Source organism: Crocuta crocuta, unplaced genomic scaffold (genome assembly GCF_008692635.1).
Source record: "Crocuta crocuta isolate KB4526 unplaced genomic scaffold, BGI_CrCroc_1.0 scaffold132, whole genome shotgun sequence".
NCBI classification, from domain to species: Eukaryota; Metazoa; Chordata; class Mammalia; order Carnivora; family Hyaenidae; genus Crocuta; species Crocuta crocuta.
The window spans coordinates 3,175,635-3,197,090 of NW_027528611.1; the positions used below are offsets into that span (position 1 = coordinate 3,175,635).

The 21,456-nt window shown below is 51.2% G+C and overlaps 2 protein-coding genes across 2 annotated transcripts; both read right to left on the bottom strand.

The window, feature by feature from the left end:
- Positions 1-573: 573 nt before the first annotated feature.
- Positions 574-13,554, bottom strand: FANCE (FA complementation group E). The gene is made up of 11 exons (XM_077754821.1): positions 13,531-13,554; positions 11,495-11,607; positions 8,089-8,740; positions 7,495-7,539; positions 7,145-7,204; positions 6,707-6,850; positions 5,987-6,110; positions 5,728-5,806; positions 4,370-4,436; positions 3,016-3,141; positions 574-1,071 (listed from the first exon to the last, which is right to left on the bottom strand). Exons 1-11 carry the CDS (start codon positions 13,552-13,554, stop codon positions 970-972), a joined length of 1,536 nt encoding a protein of 511 aa, XP_077610947.1. The 3' UTR covers positions 574-969.
- A 535-nt stretch (positions 13,555-14,089) lies between these two features.
- On the bottom strand, positions 14,090-19,028 carry LOC144224012 (putative E3 ubiquitin-protein ligase makorin-1). Its single transcript, XM_077754823.1, has 6 exons — positions 18,917-19,028; positions 16,816-16,919; positions 16,474-16,646; positions 16,278-16,388; positions 14,445-14,589; positions 14,090-14,227 (listed from the first exon to the last, which is right to left on the bottom strand). Exons 1-6 carry the CDS (start codon positions 19,026-19,028, stop codon positions 14,090-14,092), a joined length of 783 nt encoding a protein of 260 aa, XP_077610949.1.
- Between the last annotated feature and the right edge of the window lie 2,428 nt (positions 19,029-21,456).

The window sequence follows — 21,456 nt, forward strand, 5'->3', positions numbered from 1 at the left end:
TGTCACGAAATTTCAGTTCCTGGCTCCTCAAAGCCTGCGGTGGGGCAGAGCTGCGAAGGGGCTGTAATGAACTTTCACTTGATAGCTGTTTCAATGTCATCAGAACATTGACTATGGACAGGTGCCTCCTTAGCTACTAGGACAAACGCGCCCAGCATTGCACACCCCCTTCTACCCTTTCCTCTGTCCAACCGGCCCCCATCCTCTTCTCTGCCCACAGAAACCCCAGGAGCCCTACAGACTCTTCAAAAGCCTTCTCCGCCTCCAGACAGAGCTGCCCCCACCTTCACGGCCCCATTCTCCGGTGCCCTTCACCTTCTCGACAGACAGCTCTTCATAGGGCTGAGGTGAGTGGCATCACACCTTATCGCACAGAACGTGAATCAATGAACTTGAGAACTCTGTCACCTTCCCCTCACAGAATATTTCACCAGGAAAAGGATGCCCCTTGTCACTGAGTAGGTGGGTGGCTGCGGGGCGTGTTAGTTTCCAACAAACACCCAGAGTCAATAGGAAGGCAGACACTGCTTCAAATAAGACAGTAAACTTCCTGCTTCTGATGAAATACCCGCTTTTTAATAAATTATTATCCAAGTCAGAAAGAACACAGAGAGTCGTAACATACACTTGAGTGTAAGATATGTGTGCTGAGCACACAGGGCACGCCAGGGCTCCTGAAACATCATTCATCTATTCTGGGTCTGCTTTGACCCTACTGAGGCCTATCAGAAAGTTTCTGTCCCTGCTGCCTGAAGTAAAAGCAACAAGGAGTGAGCCCATCCAACCCCTCGAGCCCAGGACCCTGCCTGCTGGCTGGAAGGCCAAGATGGCCTCTCTGTATCCCAGAGCAGTGATGGCCAGGCTCAGCCTTTTCCCCCAGGCAAGGGGTCTGGGAGAGGTTCTGAGGGCAGAAACGTCCTTCAGGAAGCTGGTGAGGGAGCCTCAGGAATACAGTCCCTTGGTGGATGGTCAGGGAGCCAGACGTCTCAGGGCAGCTTGCAGGGACTTCCTCAGGAAAGTGGTATTGAGCTCTAGCGCTGTGGCCAGGCCCAGCCTCTGGATCTCAGTGATCTGGGGAGAAGGAGGAATCATGATCAGGACTCCAGCAGCTGATCTCTTCCCCCTCTGCCCCTTGGCACTGTTTACGAAGGAGAAAGGAATCTAGCACACAAGACAATGGAGGAGATATCTAAACCCACTTAAGCAAGGTCTTCGGGTTCCAGTGGACCAGGGGTCAAATGTTAACTGAACAGCTTACTAAGTCAGCCACATGTTGAAAAAAAAAAAGAAAGAAAGAAAAATGTTTAGGGGCGCCTGGGCGGCTCAGTCGATTAAGCGTCCGACTTCAGCTCAGGTCATGATCTCGCGGTCTGTGAGTTCAAGCCCCACGTCAGGCTCTGTCCTGACAGCTCGAGCCTGGAGCCTCCTTCTGATTCTGTGTCTCCCTCTCTCTCTGTCCCTCCCCTGCTTGCACTCTGTCACTCTCTCTCAAAAATAAATAAAAACATTTAAAAAAAAAGTTTTTTAAAAGGTTTATGTATTTATTTTTGAGAGTGTGTGTGTGCATATGCACTCGAGCAGGGAAGGGGCAAAGAGAGGGAGACAGGAGACAGAAAAAAATCTGACAGTACAGAACCTGATGCGGGGCTCGAACTCAGGAACTGAGATCATGACCTGAGCCGAAATCAAGAGTCAGGTGCTTAGATGAGTGAGCAACCCAGGCAGCCGCCTAAGTCAGCCACGTTAATAACAGCTGACACTTTTTGGGTGCTTTCTGTGTTGGAACGCTTTATAACCATGACTTCATAAAATCTGTATAACCCTCCTATTTTACAGAAGAGAAAACCGAGGGTCAGAGATACTCCAGTGTGGCCGCCACATTCCTCCTGGGCTACTATTTCTTCCCTGACCTGTTGCTACAACTTCCTGACAGGTCTCTGGCCTGTCTTCTATCGAATCCCCACTCCTTAGAGATGTCTGAGGCTTCTTTACAAAATGTACATCTGACCAAGTCACTGCAGCTGAAGGCCTGGGATAACTGATGCCTCGCATTGGAGGTCCTCCTTCCAGGATCTACCCAGGATCTCCAATGGGTCCAGGAGGCCCCTGAAACTGTGCACAAGATGTGTGTTCATGTGTTCATTTCCGGGGAGGATCGATAGCTTTCATCAAGTCATCAGATGGGCCTGTGACTCCCCCAAAAAGCTAAAGAGCCAACAGCCAAGGATGCCTGGCCTTCAAGATAAATAACTCCATGCTCCTCATCATAACTTACAGGGTCTTCCAGAAGATGCTAGCCTGGCCTGGCAATGTGGGTCTCGATTTCCTCATCTATAAAATGGAGCTAATAATGGTACCTTCTCAATGCACTAACACAGGGACTAAACTAGCAAGTTAACATAAGCAAAGGGCTTAGAGCAGTGCCTAAGACGGAGCAGGGGCTACGCAGTATTAGCTCTCAGTAGTTTAACTCTAGCCTCGAACCTCACCCGACCCCCATCCACTGTTGTGTTTTTAGGCTGCAGCTACAGCGAACCACCTGTAGACCCTTTGGACACTCACTGCTTCAACTGTTTCAATGGCCTGAAATGCCCTTTCCTCGGGGTTGGCCCCTGCCCACCACTCAGCCTTTCAGAGTTGAGAAGACTGTCCCATTTCCCAACCACAAACAGGGTTTGGTTGCCCTTCCTCTGCTACCCAATGCCCGGCACAAACACCTCCCCCCTGGCTCCTCCCAGATATTACAGTGATCTGGTTATCACCTCTCTCCTGCCTCACTAGCCTGGCACCAGTGGAGAGTGTCAAGGACAGGGACTGCGTCCTGGTCACTATTCATTCCCCACGGCCCCGTGTAACATCTGGCCCACAGCGGTGTTGCTGGGTGAACTCCTAAGCAGTCTCACTTCCCAGTCCTAGGCTTGAACTCGTAGTTTCCCTGGCTAACACTCAGGGTGTCTTCCCCGACAGACATCTTGCGGCATCAGGACCAGCCTTCGTGGCCCTCCCGATACTCACATCGGCCTGATACTTGGTCATCACTGTCAGCGTGAGCTTGGCATAGGCCACGGACGTGGCGGCCGCTGGCCCCTCTTTACAGAGCTTCTCCATCAACACACTGAACTTCTCAGGGGTCATCTCCACCTGCACACATGGGGGGACGGGACATAATAAGAAGGGGCCCCGGATTCAATTCCCAACTCTACCATTTCCTAACTAGGTAACCCTGGGCAGGTGACTTAACCAAAGCCTCCACTTCTGCATCTGTAAAATGAGGTTCACGATATCTAACGCTAAAGACGGTGAAGAAGATTAAATGAGACAACGAACATAAAGCCTGGCACACAGGCCTTGGCCTGGCGGTTGCAGGTATAAAGGAGTGAGGAGTCCCCAGGGGTGTGGCCAGCATAATAACAACAGCTCTCAGTAATAATGTGATCAATCCTTATTATGCATCAGGCACTGTTCTGAGCACTTTACACCAATTATCCGTTTCAACCTCACTCCGGCTTTGGGTGGTAGGTACTGTCATCACTTTCATTTTGTAGATAGGGAAACTGAGGCACAAAGAGGTCAGGTCAACTCCCTAAGTTATAAACAAATGAGGGAGAACTTCAGGCAGTGATATGGAAAAATTGCCAAAATATACTGTCAGGTTAAAAAAGCAAAGTACAGAGAACTGAGCTTGGTGTGTTACCATCTATATAAAAAGCAGGGGAAAAGTGCACTTCATCATGTCCCCTACATAGAAGGACACTGCTGGGAGGGTTCCCCCAGAACTGGCAACCGTGACTAGCTCTGGAGAAGGGAATCTGGATGGCTGGGGAAATAATTTTCACCATATCCTTTGATCTTTAAAATTTGTGAACAAATGGAGCACCTGGGTGGCTCAGTCGGTTAAGCATCTGACTTCAGCTCGGGTCATCTCACGGTTTGTGAGTTTGAGCCCCGCATTGGGTTCTGTGCTGACAGCTCGGAGCCTGGAGCCTGTTTCAGATTCTGTGTCTCCCTCTCTCTCTGCCCCTCCCCCGCTTGTGCTCTGTCTCTGTCTCAAAAATAAAGATTACAATTTTTTTATTTGCAAATAAATGAATCTATAACCTATTCAAAAATAAAATTAAATTGTACACATAAACACATCAGAAAGTCCCTCCCCAAGGCCACACAGCTAGGAAGAGACAGGGCTGGGACTTACCAGGCAGTCGGCTCTCTGCTACCAGCCTTTCCGGCCCCAGGTCTCCCCCGCTGTCAGGGAGACACCCGTTCTGCTTGCCCCTCCACCACTGGAGGGATCGGAAACCCAGGAGCCCCTCGCCCCCCCCACAGCGCTGCAGCACTTCTGCGTCCACCCTTCCCCAGGCAGCTGGCTCACCTGCCGCTCCAGGAGGGACTGCAACACCAGGAACACTTCCTCTTTCCAGGGCAGCTCCAAGATCTGTCTGCAAAAAGCACAGGCCCTGGTGAGCCCGGCCCAAGCCTGGGAATCCACTGCTCCTACAAGGCAGGGCCAGGCCCTGGAGACAGCCAAGACCCCAGCCAACTGAGAAGGACTCAGAGCCCCCGCTGCCAGCAGCCGTTCGGTCGCCAGCCCATACTCGGTGCCGGGAAGACTACAGCCTGAGACTTCTGGAAGGGACGGTGAAGGATGTGGTGCTAGGGGTAAAAGGTTCCCTGAAAAATAACCAGGAGTGGAGAGTGCACCCCGGGAACAAAAGGTGCGGGTGACGCAGGGATGCAGTGAGATGACACCCATGAGGCTTTCTAGAGAGGGTGGCCTGCCCAGCGGAGCATGTCCCACGGTGAGGTCCACCCCCTGTGTGCCTGTCCTACTGCGCAGTCCCCTGCTTGCGTGCAAAGGCAGCGCGTCACATGGAAACAGTGTGGCTTCATGGGTGCACGGTCTTGAGTCGGATCCCAGGCTTTATCACCAGCTGGCTGGGTGACCTCTGGCCACGTCCCTGAACTACTCTGAGCGTCGGTTTTTCCATCTCTACGGCGGCAAGAGCACTTACCTCACAGGACTGCATGAAGACTGAGATAAGGAATCTAAAGCACAGAGAACGTACTGGATAAGTGGTGGCCGACGTTGTTTTCGGGCTGCCCCCTTCTCATGTTACAGTTAGCGTTTTATAGTTCACATTCATGTCCAATGGGGTCTTAGCTACCCATTGTTCCTACACGTCTGGATCGGGACTCCGCAGGTTTAATACCCAAACCTGAAGCCAATTTACTAACAACGTTTGAGCACTAACTAGGGGCCAAGTCCTATGCCGAGCTCTATGTGCATCATCACATTTGATAGCTAGAAAAATCCCACGGAGCGAGTATCATCTCCATTTTTCATATGCGGAAACAGAGGCTCAGAGAGATGGGATGACCTGTTTGGATGCAGCCAAGGCAACGTGGAGATGTGCTGTCTGTCCGACCCCAGGGCTCTTAACCACAGTGCCGTGCTCCGACTCCACGGTGCACTATTCAGGAGCAGGGACCACCGGCCTCTTCTCTGCCTTCTCCAAGGCACCCGGCATGGAAGGCTGAAACATTGGCCTTGGGAAGGTTCACGGGATGGCAATGGGCACCCACGGGAGGGAGGCAGCAGCGAGAGGGGCACCGCTGTGCAGCTGCGTGTCTTTCAGGCACAGCGCCGGTACGCAGCCAGCTCCAGCTCCAGCCCCGGCATGCCGGGAGCCGGCTTGGTCAGTGGGAGGGGGCGGAGGCCCGCACACTCACCCCAGCATCAGAACCCGTGTGTCTGGCTCCAGGGCCTCGTCCTTCATAAGGCCGCAGAGTAACTCTGTTTGAGCTGGACCTGGGTAGGGGACAGCAGGAGAGGATGGAACAGAAGGCCTGGCTCATTACAGGGGGGCATCGTCAGGGAAGCAGCAGGTAACTTTACGGACTGAATACGCAACTGCTGGGGCCACCCTGGAGGGAAGGGTGCTGGGAACAGAGGGGACAGCCACTGGGCCGGGGCTGGTTCCAGAATTACCAGTTCCTGGGGCCTGGAGCACGGGGCCAAGAAGGGTTCTGCAGACAGGGTAGGCATACTTGGCACAGAAGGAGGTCAGCGCCGTCAGGAGCAAGCGGGAGGCTGAGGAGGTCAGGGACAGAATCTACAGCCAGAGGGGAGGAAAATGTTCACTCATTCCTTTCATCTTCCCTGTAATAAATGCTCGTCAGACATGTATTTATTTATTTTTTATTTTTTTATGTTTGTTTATTTTTGAGAGAGAGACAGAGAGAGAGCACATGAGCGGAGGAGGGACAGTGAGAGAAGGAGTCACCGAATCCAAAGCAGTCTCCAGGCTCTGAGCTGTCAGCACAGAGCCCGACACAGGGCTCAAACTCCCGAACTGTGAGATCATGACCTGAGCCGAAGTCGGACACTTTAACCGACTGAGCCACCCAGGCGCCCCCAGACACGTATTTAGATGGTGATAGACATTACAAAGAAAAAACAAAAGTTCTTTCATCTGGAACTCACATGGGAAGACACAAAGCTCCCTTCCCCAGCTCCCAAATCCCTTCAGCTTCTGGAAGGGTGTGGGGCCCGCGAGGGAGGCCTGAGATGCCATGTGGAGAGATGGCCTGGAGGTCCAGGCCCTTCCCGTGCCCCCTGGGAACCCCCTCTCCCAAGCACACCCTTCCGCGGGCTCACATTCTCTCCCCCACTGTTGCCAGCATGCCAGGTGTACCCCGGTGCACCTACCCGTCTAAGAAAGAGGCTCTTGGTCAGAATGGTGGCACTGCTGAGGCTAAGATCTGGTGAGAGGGACAGAAGCCAGGTGCAGAACTGCAGGAGAGCTGTGTCCGGGAGCTGTGGCAGCTGCAGCTGGGCACACAGCAGCTCCAGCTGGCGGGTAGGAGGGAAACAGAAACACCCTCTGCTAGGCCATCTCAAGCCAGCTGGGCAGCAGAATGGGGGGGCAAGGACATGCCGAGCGAAGACAAGGCTGGGAGAGCGGCCCCATGGTGAGGAGCCGAGGGCTAAAAGGAAGCACATGGGGTGACCGCTGCCCAAGAGACCAAAAAACCCAATAAAATCGCCTCCCTGAATTCCCACACGAGGCCAGGAAACAAACTTACATGGAAGAAGGCTGGGGCGAGGGTGCGTACCCTCGGGGCCAGGCCGTCTTCCTGGACTCACCTGGCTCGGACTGCATTCGTGGAGAAGCTGCAGCTCCACTGGAGGGGCGCCCTCCAAGCCCTGGAAAGACAAATCCCGTGTTAGGGCTGGCGGGGCCCCGGGTGACAAGTCAGAGACCACCCCTTTGTCTGGCACGGCAGGTGGGTGAGGGCCCTGGATGCTACCAGAGGGGAGGGACTGCTCTGGGGTTAGACGACGTCGCTGTACTTGGGTCGAGGAGAGCCCTTGTGGTGACGGTCCTCAGACCTTCACTCTGACCCTCGTCGCCCAAACAGCCTGTGCTCTCCTGGGCATGGCTCAGGTCCAGGCAGAAGGTGGTAGAAGGGCAATGGGGAGCAGGGCCCAGTTACCTCCCTGAAGGTCTTGAGCAGCTGCTGCAGCCTGGGAACCCGGTCCTGCAGAGGAGAACCCAATCACTGCCGAGTCCCTACCAGCCCAGCTGGCCCTTAGCCCAGCCCTAGTTTCCTCTCCCGAGAAGGCCCTGGGTCAGCGGGAGATAGGGGGCGAAGATGATTTATGAGGACCAAGAACAAAAAGCCTAGCCTTGAAAAGTACTTAAGAACTCAAAGCAGACAAGGCCCATGGAAATCCAGCTGTCTAGACTTGACCTCTCTGCACCCACCCTAATGGGGTAGACCCAGGCCTTGGGTTGGGAGGACAGGCTGGCACAGTCCCACCCCCTCTCCATCGGATAGTTCTGGAGCTTCTCTTTTGGCCTGGCACCATTTAACCTCACACTGTACATTATTAGGCCAAAGGTTCCCCACCTGCAATAACTCCCTTCCTACCTTGTCCTCAGAGTCTGTGGACCCCACCCCCAAACCCCCTGCTCCATGGACCACAGCTGTCCCAGTTGGGAAATAGTCTCCCAACCAGCTTTCACCCCGGATAACGCCCCCCGCTCTTGGAGGATCCCTCTAAACCCAGTCTCCCCACTCTAGTACCTGGATAGCTTTGGGCAGCTCCAAATTCTCAGCGAGGCCCTTGGCATCCTCCAGCCTCTGACCAGCCGCACTGGGCTCAGCCACACTGGGCTCAGCCACACTGGGCTCAGCCCCGACAGGCTGGTTCTTACTGGGCGATGCACCTTTTCCATCTGCCAGGGATTCCAAAGATTCAGGTTCGTGTCCCTCCTCCTCGTTACCTTCTTCCTCCCTTTCTACATATCGGAACCTTTTGGGAGCCCTCTCTCCCTCAGGCCGGGCAGGCTCTTCCTCTGGCTCCTTTCTGCGTTTCCCAGGCCGCTGGGGGTCCTCCTCCTCTTCCTCCTCTTCCTCCTCTCCAGGATCCAGAGCCTGGGGCGACTTCAGCCTCCTGCCCCCTGGGCGCAGCCGCCTACACAGGCCTTGGAGCTGTCCCCGGCAGCTTTCAGACAGCGGGGATGTCCCCGCAGCAATCGACACCCCAACGTCCAGATCCCTTTGCAGCAATTCCCCCAGGGCCCGGAGCCAGGCGTCAGGGTCAGAGCTTTGGTCTTGCCGCGCAATCCGCAGCACAGACAGCAGTCCGCTTTCAGGCAGTGACGGCCAAACAGCCATCAGCAGGGACATCAGGTTCCTCTGGCATAACCGGGGCAATCGCAGCAGCAGCGGTTTCCTGGGCAGCAGAAGGACAAGCAGTCAGGAGTCTTGTGGTAAGGAGCACAGGACAGACAGCAAAGAGCTACAGGCTAGATGGCGACGGACAGACAGGGTGGCTGGGAGGCAGCACCTGCGAGTCCGTGTGGATGGAGGGAGACGGCGTGACAGCCATTCAACACTCATTCACTGAGCGTGTCTTTTACGTTGCTGCTGCTGTTAAGCCGGCTTGAGTTCATTTTACTATTATGAAACAGCCAGAAGTTCTCGGAACAATGCACTATTTTAAAAAATTGAGCATGGATTCACGTATTCTATGCTAGGCTCTGCTCTTTGACATCTAGTTCAGCTCAAAAATTCATGTTGAAACCTACTCTAGAAAAGATCTATCCTTGTTTTACATAACAAAAAAAAGTCCCTTCCCAAACTTTACATAAAAATAATACTTCAGGGGCGCCTGGGTGGCTTAGTCGGTTAAGCGTCGGACTTTCGCTTGGGTCATGATCTCGCGGTTCATGGGTTCGAGCCCCGCGTCGGGCTCTGTGCTGACTGCCAGCTCAGAGCCTGGAGCCTGTTTCAGTCTGTGACTCCCTCTCTCCCCTGCTCACGCTGTCTCTCTCTCTCCTAGAAATAAATAAAACATTAAAAAAATAATAATAATAATACTTCAGGCGCGTCTGGCTGACTCAGGCAGCAGAGCAGGGGACTCTTTTTTTTTTTTTAATTTTGTAAAAAGATTTCATTTATGTATTTATTTAAGTCTACACCCAACTCTCTATGGGACTTTGCAGGACCGCTTATCACCGTACACGCAGGGCACCTGGGATGTGTGAAAGAGGAAAAAATCTGACTTTTATTTCTTTGTGAAAAACAAGCATTAACTGAGAGAGAAAACTAAAGTAAAAGTTAAAAAGATGGTCAGTCTGGGGCACCTGGGTGGCTCAGTCGGTTAAGCGACTGACTTCAGCTTACGTCATGATCTCATGGTTCATGGGTTCGAGCCCCATGTCGGGCTCTGTGCTGACAGCTCAGAGTCTGGAGTCGGCTTCAGGTTCTGTGTCTCTCTCTCTCTGCCCCTCTCTCTCCCCCCTCGTGCTCGGTCTCTCTCTCAAAAATAAACATTAAAAAAATTTTTTTTAAAAGATGGTCAATTTGTGGTCGAGGATGTTTAGAAGTAGAGGTCAGGAAGACCCTACTTCAAGAGCTTTTAACATTTTTGTGTGCATGAACCCCCTTATCAAAAGAAGTGTTAAATGCACAAAATAAAACACATGACATTATGAAAGAAATCAATTATACTGAAGTAAAGTTGTACCCAGGGACTTTAGATTAAGTCCCCCTCCTCTTATTCTGTCCAGAAAAAGCCAGACAGCTGGACAAACATTTCTCTGACCTCCAATTTGGGGATGCAGAAAGTTCTCCTGACTCATTTCTTGAAAGAGATTAAGTGTGGTGTGGGAAGACAACATTAGAACTTATATTTCTACTTATCTAAAACACAAGAATTTAAGTATCACAAATATTTAATGAATGGAATGTCCCTTCATCTTCAAGTCTCCAGCCCAATTTTGAGAGGGGCATCCAAGAGTGCAGAGCCCCCTAGAGGCTGAAGGAGGCACATCAGTCACTTTTTAAACTTTCTGTGTACTTTAATTATGATAATTAAGGAGTTTATGAATACAGTATTGTTTTTTAACAACACCAACCTCACTAAATGGACACACGACTTACAAGGATGACTGAAAAGAAACTGAATACCAGTAAAGGATGCACACCTTTGGCAGAGCTGACCCTTCTGGCAGAAATTGCCACATAAAAAAAAGTTCAAAGTCATCCCAAAGACCATAAATTATCAAGAACACCATCTTCAAGGAAAGTGATTTTGCCCTAGAATGTACACTGCGCTTTGAAAATTTGACATTCTAAAGCCACGCCAACAGATGTCCCTTCGGTCACCACGTTTTAAATTTTTGTATACTTTATAACATGCGTTACTTTTTAAAAAGTTTTATTTATTTGGAGGGGAGTGGTGGGCAGAGAGGGGGAGAGAACCCCAAGCAGGCTCCACTAAGTCAGCACCGAGTGCGACAGGGGGTTGGATCCCATAAACCACGAGACCGTGACTTGAGACCATGACTTGAGTCCAATTCGAGTCAGAGGCTGAACTGAGCCACCCAGGCACCCCTTGGGCATTATTTTTACACTTATGTACACTTTGTTATACCTAAGTATCCTTATGCTGGAGGTAGGAGTTCCATTTCTTTAGAGAAGGGAGTCTGCGATCAGAATCTATTTGAGTCCACTGGCTTTTTAAAAAAAATTGTGGGTTTTTTTGTTTTTGTTTTTTTTTGAGAGGAAGAGAGCATGAGCCAGAGAGGGGCAGAGAGAGAGAGGGAGACACAGAATCCGAAGCAGGCTCCAGGCTCTGAGCTGTCAGCACAGAGCCCGAGGCGGGACTAGAAGTCAGAAGCCACCACTAGATCAGGACCTGACCTGAGCCGAAGCGGGACGCAAACCCAGCTGAGCCAGCCAGGCGCCCCGAGCCCACCGGCTTCTAATTATTCATTCACACTGAGCCGAAGACGTATGTCTTCCAGGCAGGTTCTCAGTAAAGGACTGTCGGACCCCCAGACCTACAGGGTGCGCGGCCGCGGGGAACTCATTAACCTCTCCGGGATTCGGTCTCTTCGTTTAGAAAAGTGGGCGGATGCCAGCCCCTGCCTCACACCACCTCGGAGGATGAAACGCCGCGCCCCTCGACCAGACGACTTACAGCTCAAGGCGACAGTCCGGGCCCTCCACGACGGGCTCCTCCTNTGCCCCGACGTCGCGGCGAGCCCCCGCCCGCACCTGCCACTTGCCCGGCTCGGCGCTCGGAGACGCACACTGAGCCCCGCAGGCGGTAGCCGGCGAGATTCGCGCGCAAAGTTAGAAAGGTACTGAGTGGGGTGTGGCTGGGGGCGGGGGCGGGCGGGGGGCGGGGGGGCCAGGCANGAGATCCGCGGGTGGGGCGGGACCGCAGTGAGGGTAGGGCCACGATGTGGGAATTCGCTCGTAGGAGGGGTCACGCCGGAGGGAGCGGAGGGGGGCGGGGCTTGGTGGAGGGGTGGATCCTTGCCTGCTGACCTACACCTTCCTTCCTCCGCCCTCCTTATGCTCCCTGAAGTAGGAAGGCGGAAGATGGGGTGCTGATTGGATGTCAGGGATCGTGCTGTTTTTTTTTTAAATATATATATTTTTAAATGTTTAGAGGAAGATAGAGCGGGAGCAAGGGAGGGACAGAGAGACAGGGAGACAAAGAATCTGAGGCAGGCTCCAGGCTGTCACACAACTCCCCAACGCGGGGCTTGAACCTACGAACCACGAGATCATGACCTGAACTGAAGCCCAAAGCTTGACTGACTGAGCCCCCTGGAATCCTATTGTTCTTCAGGATCCAAGCATCATTTAATTTTATCTGGTGTCCATGTTATGTGTAGATCAGAAACTATGATAGGATTTGATCACTGTTTACCAACGCACGTTGATGTCACCTCTTCCACAGGCCATCAGTTACCATTATTAGGGTTTCAGTCCTCTAGAAATATTTGATGCACAACTATCCCCGAGAATGGGGTCGTAGTAAAACCTAACACTATTTGGCCAAAGGCCTTGCTGTGAACATCCTCACAAAGTCCAAGAAGCGGACTTGCCCTGGTTGTTTACAAGGAGCGGGGAGTGGCTTCACCCCCCAAGGTTTCAGTTTTAAGGAAATTTGCTGGAGGAGGCAGGGTTGTAGAGAACGAGGGGGCGAGGAGGAATCACTACAGAGGATAAGACTAAAGAGAGGGGAGAAGAGGTCTACAGCACCCCACTACCCCCACTTGGGGTTCCAGTTAGTACTTACCATTCTTCCAGTTTCTGCGGTTACACACAACATCCATTCATTCAATAAATCTGTGCTGAGCACCTAGGGCTGGGGCTTCAGGGAACAAAACAAACACCTCCTCCTCATTGTTGCTGACATTCCAGTGAGGAGAGACAACTAATAAGTAAACATTAGAATGTTTGACGGTGGTGAGTACTTTCAAGAAAATATATAGCAGGGAAGCAAGAGGAGCGGGGAGGTAAACTTAAATAGGTAGTCAGGCAAGATGAATCTGAAGAAGTTAAGGGAGCAAGCCAGGTAGAGATCTGTGGGCAGATCATTTCATGCAGAAGGAGCAGCATGTGCAAAGGCCCCAAGGCATAAGCATGGCTGCAGCAGAATGTACTTGGAGAATAATCAGAGAAGACATCAGAGAGGTAACTGGGCCAGATCTTGTGTGGCCTTGAGATCAGAGAGAGGACTTCGGTTTTCACTCAAAGTAGCATGGTAAGCATAGGAATATTTGGTTTGTTTGTTTCTTAAGTAATCTCTACACCCAATATGGGGCTTGAACTCATGGCCTTGAGATCAAGGGTTGCACGTTCCACCACCTGAGCTGGCTGGGCAGGCGTGGTAATGGTATGGTAAGCCATAGGAATGTTCTGAGCTGGATCTGATTTTCATTGGAGCCAAATTTTTGTTTTTTTCCAAAATAATTTCAAGGGAGCTGTTGAGAAACACTAAGGAGTATCACTTGGATAGTGACGGCTTTGCAGACACCACAGCAGCAAGAGTTTTGCACAGAGATCTCTGTCTCATGTCAGCTGTTCTAACTTCATAGGGGATGTTTTTGGTCTTCAAATGACCGGCTGGTGGAGGGACTGGCCCCGACAAGTAGTGGGTAGGGTCAGGAATGCTAAAGAGCCTTCAGTGACTTGCCGATCCTCAACTACCAGCATTACCCTGTGGCTGTGGCTCTGGCTCATGCCCACAAGGTCTGCATGCTAGCCCATGGGAAGGAGAGCGGAGAGGAACGTTCTCAGCGCGGTTCAAGAACTTTCATGGGACCCACAAAGTCATTACTATTTTTATAATACTAAGATGTTACTTGCCCTTTCCAGTCTCTTATTCTAATGAGCATAAAGTGAAGTTTTCCAGAGGCTAAGTGATGGGTGATATTGCAACAGAATGAATGCAGAAACCCCCGCTGGTTTAGGGGGAGGGCATCCAGACTAGGAGCAGACATTCCTCAGACACCAGCAGTAACGGCTTAGGTGCATTTTATTAGTTTTCATCCAGAATCCTACAAAAAGCAACGTTAAAAACCAAGTCCCTGGCAAGAGAGTGAACACTTCCTCTCTCCCGAGAGCCCTCCCCCTCTTCCCCTTGCTGTGTCAGTACTAGCCTCCTGGGGCATGGAGGGCTTGCTACTTTCACCCCCCATCAAGTCCAGAAAGGGAAAAGACCTACGACCTAGCAACAGCGTGCCCCTCGACCCCGTCCCCCACATGTTGATCCTGGTCACAGAAGGCCAAGGCAGGAATTATTGGGATCCGGTAAGAGTTCTGAACCCCAGAAGGCCATGGCCAGGGCACAGTCCACGAGGAATGCTTCGTCCTTCTGCTCGATGCCCCCTGGGTACCCTGTTGGGCCCGGCGCCTGGGAGTAGAGAATGAAATCAATGAAAACCCATCAGCTTCAACCCACTTGCCCCAAGTACAAGAAAATCAAGGCTGACACATAAGGTTGGGTAGGTTGCCCCATCCAAGCAGGCGCCATTATCCTCATGGACATCATGTATATGTCTTACATTTATCAGATATTTGGTATAAACAGGACAAGTAGCCTCCCTGTCCCATATTCCTGCTGTTACCACCTCACTCCCAGAGGTCAGCTGCATACTCTCAGTCCAGGGAGAATCAGAGGTCAGGGCTTTATCCGGTAGCTGGTGCAGATAAATACAATCAGACTTGAAGGGGCAGCGGCCATTCCCCTGCACGAAGAACCGACATCGGATCTGGCTAGGAGAGGACAGAAGGAGAGAAGACCATTGCCTTCAAGCCCTGTTGCACCAGGAACAAGGAGCTCTCAAGGCTGACATGTAAGGCTGGGCAGGTCGCAAACAGCACAAAGGCACTACTTGTACGCAGCCACCACTGGCATCATAGACAGTGTAGATTTTACAGTTATTACAACTACATCCCGGCAGATGGCAGTCAAGTGTCCTAAGGTGGGTGCCTTTACTCAGAGCCTCACAAAGTCCACTGGGGCTCGCAGTGACCCTGGGCATCTCTTTTCCTTCTTTGAACTAAGTTTCAACAATACCACCAAAAGAGATAATCCTAAAATGTGTCTCTGTAAACAAGTTAGAACAGTTCTGAGGACTGGGCTTATGACTGGGCAATTGCTGGCTAATGAAATGAAATTGATGCCCTTTTTCTTCCTCCTCCTATTTACCCAAACGTGGCATCAGGACCCCTTCCATCCGGATAGCCTACAAAAACCCCACACGCAACCTATCTACATCCCCATCGGCTTCCCTCTTTTCGCCCTCATGTGACAGTGACAGTCCTGGGGTCTCCTATGCTGCAAATATTAGGCATCTTAAATCTTCCTTCTAACCTCATGGTCGGTTGGCCACTTCCTCTCAGTGCCCACCCCCATGCCTTCCAGGATGCACCAGGAGTTGGAATGCCTGCCTTCAAATCCCTTTCTCACTTGAGTCATACAGATCATGCCTCAGTTTCTTCTTCTGCAGCGTGAGGATCGTAAGGCGCCTTACTTTGCAGAGTTTATAATGTGCAAAGTCTGTCATATGTAATAAGCCCTTCGCCTACATCGTCTCCTCTCCTACCTGGGCCTGGGTGCTCCCTTCTGGCTTAGACGATTTCTAATGACTCCTGACCGGAACCGCAGATGCCAGTATCTCCCCACTTTGACCTGTCTCTGCCTGGAGCGCTCTCATTTTTCTCCTCTCAAGGAGCCCCCTACTTCTCTTCCGACACACAGCTCAAATACTTCTTCCTCTGTGAGACTCACCCAAGAGCTTTTCCCCACTTTGTTGATCCAGCTCTTAACAGTTCCCAGCAAAATCCAGGTGCCTTTGCAAGAAGGTGGAATGTCTCACAAGTAGAGACAAGATCTTTTTTTATCCCACCCTTTATCCAAATAGACTTTGCATAGGTGGCATACAATAAACCCTTCAGGAAGGTGAAATTAAGAACCTGGAATTGTAGTTAATTCCAGATCTGGATGTGTGCCCACCCTCCACAAGAGAGTAAAACCTCCTGACCTTTTCCCTGTCTCCATGGGCTGCCTTTTGGTCTCTTTCTCAGAGACCTCACATTGTAAAAGAGCATCTACACAAACAACATTCATATCCATTCACCTTCTTGTTTAAAAAAAAAAAAAATCAAAAGTAAAAGCCAAGCAGGGTTTCTCATGGCGCTGAGAAAACCAGAGGTGCCCTGCATTGACCTTGAGCCAGGCTGGAGGAGAAACGTGGGCTTGATCTGCTGCTGTTGTCTTGGTCACTCATCATCATTTCCTGGGCTTTCTGAAGTTGTTGCTCACATCCTCGTCTGCCACCTCAATCACTCTGAACTTCTAGGATTTGGGGGAAGGCTGGGATCCAAGGCTGGGCCGGAACGGAGCAGAGACCATCCTCCCCCTTCCCTAACCTGGGTCTCGGTCCCCGGGCCAGCCTCACCTGGTCCGAGCCTTGAAGTTCCTGATGAGTTGCTCCTTCTCAGCCCCCTTGCTCACCCAGAACTTGTGGGGAATGATGTAGCTGGAATGGACCCGGCACTGGGGACAGGCCCTGCCGAAGGGGGGAGAATAGTCACCAGCCCTCACTTCTCTGAGGGGTTTCCCTCCCTCCCTGTCGGCTCCCCCCTTCCACTGACTTGATGACGGCCAGCGGGAAGTTGTGCTGGCTTTTCCGCCAGGTGCGCAGGCAGCCCAGGCAGTGGGCGTGGGTGCAGTTGGGCAGGATGCCGAAGATCCGCTCGGCCTCTGGCTTGTCCCACACCTTGTCCATGCAGATGCCACACACGATGTCCCGACTGTCTTGCTCCCTCTGCAGCCACACACAGGGTCAGGGCACATCCATGTCCACCCCCCACCCCCGACACACACATATACACCGCCGTCCCAAATACAGCCTGGAGACCAGAGCCCTCCTCCAGCTGGCCTGGGCATCTCAGGGGTCCAGCATGGCATCCTCTGCCCTGCCCCTCCCCTGCTACCTGCTGCAGCTCCAGGTCCAGGCTCTGAAGCGGGGCCGTGAGCTCCCGGACAGGGTCTGCCTTAAGCTGAGGCTCCCGGGGGTAGCTGTGATCGTCTTCAGCAGCTGTTGGAGAAAACTGGATCTGTTCATTCATTTACTCATTCGTGCAGCATCTACTGAGTGTCCGCTGCACACAGGGCTCTATGGGCTCACAAGGTCCTGCCCCCAAGTAGCTTGAATCCGGTCAGAAGTGTAAGTCTCTAACACTTAAATATAGAGAACAGAGGGGTGCTGGAGGGTTGTGGGAGGGGGAATGGGCTAAAAGGGTAAGGGGCTTAAGGAAGCTACTCCTGAAGTCACCGTTGCACCATGTGCTAACTAACTTGGATGTAAATTATAAAAAATAAATGAATTAGGGGCGCCTGGGTGGCTTAGTCGGTTGAGAGTCCGACTTTTGCTTAGGTCATGATCTCGCGGTTCGTGGGTTCGGGCCCCGCGTCGGGCTCTGTGCTGACTGCCAGCTCAGAGCCTGGAGCCTATTTCAGAGTCTGTATCTCCCTCTCTCTCTGACCTTCCCCTGCTCACGCTGTCTCTCTCTCTCTCTCTCTCTCTCTCTCCTAGCAATAAATTAAAAATAAATAAATAAATTATAGAACAAAGAAAAAAAAAAGGAGTGTAAGTCTCTAATACAACCATTTATAACTCTGCTGTCTAACACAGCAGCCGCTGGCCACATGTAGGTTATGGAGCACCTGAAATGCAGCTAGTGTGAACTGAGATTTTGAAGCTCAGTACCAGAAAAGACTCTAAAATATTCCATTAATAACTTTTTATATTGATTACATGTTGGGATGATTTTGGGTATATAATTTTTGATATATTGGGCTAAATAGAGTATTAAACATAAATTTCGTCTGTTGCTTTTTACTTTTTTAATGTGGCTCCTAGAAAAATGTGAATTGCAGGGCACCTGGATGGCTCAGTCAGTTAGGCATTCCGACTCTTGATTTCAGCTCAGGTCATGATTTCACGGGTTCGTGAATTTGAGCCCTGCATCAAGCTCTGTGCTGATAGATTCTGCTTGGGATCCTCTCTCTCTCTCTCTCTACCTCTCCCTCTATCTCAAAATAAACAAACATTGAAAAAACAATTTTAAATAAAAAATGTAAATTGCATAGGTGAATTGCAACCACTTTGGAAACAGCTGGGCACTTTCTCAAAATATTAAACATGGAGTTAGCACACAATCCAGCAATTCTACTCCAATTCTACTCGTACGTATATACCCAAGAAATGAAATGCACATCCACACAAATCCACATCCATACGTGCCTGCTTACAGCAACATTATTCGTAAAAGCCAAAAAACAAAACAACCCAAAGGTCCATCAACTGATGAATTAATAAAATAAAAGGTAGTATTTTCATATAACAGAATAGTATTCAGCCATAAAAAGGAATGAAGTACTGATCCGTGCTACAACATGGATGAACCTAGAAAATGTGATGCTACGTCCAAGGAGCCAGGCACGAAGGGTCGTATGGTGGGATTCTGTTTATATGAATGTCTAGAACATTATGTGTCTAGAACATCGCTTAACCAATGAGCCACACAGGTGCCCCTTCAGGGCACGTTTTTGGAGAATTTGTGAATTATATCTCACTAAAGCTGTTAAAAAATTATATATAGGTGACTTGTGTTTCCGCTGGACAGCACTGAATTAGGTCAAGAATTTGAAAAATAACTAACGTTTCGTGTTTACTCTGTGCTGCGTAATGTGTGCTAAGCACATCACATTTATGAACTCACTGTACTCTCACAGGACCCCGTGAGGCAGGAACTGTGATCACTGAGGACCCAGAGGTCCAGAGAGGTTAAGCGACGTATCCAAAATCACACAGCCACTAAGTGGCAGAGCTGGCATTTGAAACTAGGTGGTTTGACTCCACAGGCACCATGACATTCTGTTTCTAGAACACAGACAACAGAGCTGGAGGAAAGTTTCCCTCTAGCTGGGGATCTTGAGGCGGGAAAAAGGTAAAAGGAGATATAAACCTTGCTCAGAGACCGCACAGGAAGCCTGGTCTCAGACCCCACGTGGGCCCACCTGATGACTCACATGATGGTGACAGGGACTTCCAGGAACTGCCACCAACCTCCTCGGCCTTGCCGGCCAACCCCACCAAGCCAGGCTCCGTGCTCCTGCAGGGCCCCGGCCAGTCCCAGCCCATAGCCCCAGATGGCAGGTAGGCGGGCTCGGAGCCCCTGCGGGTCAGCCCCAGCCGGGGTCTTGGCAGGGTGACACGTGGCTCCGAATGGCGCCGGCCCCATTCCAGGTGGCCAGGGGGCTGAGGGTGCCGATAGCTGCAGAGGGAAAGAGAAGAGTAAGGAGACGCAGACAGAGCCGCCAGGGCTCGGGGCTAGCTCAGCCTAGAACTTGGAACGGAGAGGGGAGAAGGGGCTTTGGGAAGATGCGCAGTCCAGGAAGGGATGACCCTCCTGTGCCCCCCACCCTACTCCCCGTTCGAGGACAAGGGCTGCTTACCTGCACTGATCCCCATGGAGACAGAAGCCTCGCTGGAAGTATCTGCAGACCTGGGACGCCTTCCTGTCTTGAGCGAAGTAGCAGCTCAACCCCCAGCGACAGGCCCCTCGGGCAAATGTCCTAAGAGATTGTCTGAGTCATGCTCAGCCCCCCGTTTCAGTTCCTGCCTTTGTGATCCTTAGAGAGAAAGGCTGCAGGATAGCTGAACACAGGCTCTGGAGTGGGTCCTGTGTTCAAATCCTGCCCCTCTGGGGAGCCCTGGGTGGACACCTCAAACTCTCTTAAAGCTTGGTTTCCTCACTCCTTTTTTTTTTTTTTAATTTTTAAAACACTTACTCATTTTTCGAGAGACAGAGAGAGATAGAGTGTGAGTGGGGGAGGGCCAAAGAGAGAGAGGGAGATACAGAACCTGAAGCAGGCCTCAGGCTCTGAGCTGTCAGCACTGAGCCCAATGTGGGGCTCGAACCCACGAAACAGGAGATCATGACTTGAGCTGAAGTCAGATGCTTAACTAACAGCCCCCCAGGCACCTCTTGGTTTTCTCACTCTTAAGGTTCATGGGGCACCTGGGTAGCTTCGTCAGTTAAGCATCTGACTCTTGATTTCAGCTCAGGTAGTGATTTCACAGTTCATGAGATTGAGCCCTGTGTTGACAGAGGGGAAGCTGCTTGGGATTCTCTCTCTGCCTCTCCAGTGCTTATACACACACACCCTCTCTCTCTTTCAAAATAAATAAACATTAAAAAAAAAAAAAAAGAAGGTTAACAATGCCTTTGTTACCTCAGAGTTGTTGCGAGGGTTTAAAAAATTTTTTTAAATGTTTGTTTATTTTTAAGAGATAGAGACCTAGTGTGAGTGGGGGAGGGGCAGAGAGAGGCAGAGACACAGAATGTGAAGCAGGCTCCAGGCTCTAAGCTGTCAGCACTGAACCCAAAATGGGGCTTGAACCCATGAACTGTACGATCATGACCTGAAGTCAGACCCTTAACCAACTGAGCCACCCAGACGCCCTGCAAGAGTTTGTTTTGTGTGTGCNGTGATTACTATTCTGTTCTCCAAGTAGAGTCTTGTGGGTTCTGGAGTCAGAACTCTGGTTCAAACTCTGGTACTAGGGCCAGCTTCACGGCGTGGACATGTGCAGTCACACAGGGGCCCCACGCTTGCTTTAATGACCTGCTGTTGCCCACCTGAAATGTTTACATTTTTTAACAAGGGCCGTGATGTTGATTTTGAATGGGGGCCCACAAATTACATAGCCTGCTCTGCCTGATACAGCTACTTCTTGGTTGGTTGAGCTCGGACAACCTTTCTGTGCCTCAGTTCCTTCATCTGTAAAATGGGGATAATATTAGTACCTATTTCCCAAGGTGATGTCAAATGTAAATGAGCTAATATACGTGAGACACCTGGCCCATAGCAAGTCTTCAATAAATAATAGCTGCCGTCTTCCTCATCATCACTAACTACAGGGAGTTTTGAGGGTCAAGGTTGGAGATGGAGAAAGGAAGGAGGAGGCTGGGTTGGACAGGTATTTATTAATCTACTACAGGCTCAGGCCCGGGGCCAGGGCTCTGGGACAGTGGTCCTCTCTTGTCATGTGCTTCCTTGCCTGGAGAGCGAATGAGGCCACCCCTGAGGCGGCCAGGGCATCAGGGATGGGGACAGAGGCCTAGTCCCGAGCTAAGGGTCTGCCATAGACTGGTCGGCACCACTCCCTCAAGAGTGTCCAATGGTGACCGGTCCCGGCAGAGAAGCAGGCCGAGGGAGGGAAGACAAGCCACGGGACTTGTGGGTGAGGGTTCTGGATAGTGGGGCACGCGGTCCTGCATCCACAACAGTGGTGGGGAGCCCCTGGATGAGAACCTGCCTGCGGCGCTCCTGCTGCGGTGACAGAGCAGAGAACCTAGGCACCAGGGTCAAGACTAGCAGGAGGGCATCAGGGAAATACAAATCAGAACCACACTGAGACACCACCTCACGCCAGTCAGAGTGGCTAAAATGAGCAAATCAGAGAACTCTAGATGCTGGCGAGGATGTGGAGAAANGCCAAAACAAACAAACACCTCACCAATAAAAGAAATATTTTAAAGATCAAAATTAATGCAAAAAAAAAA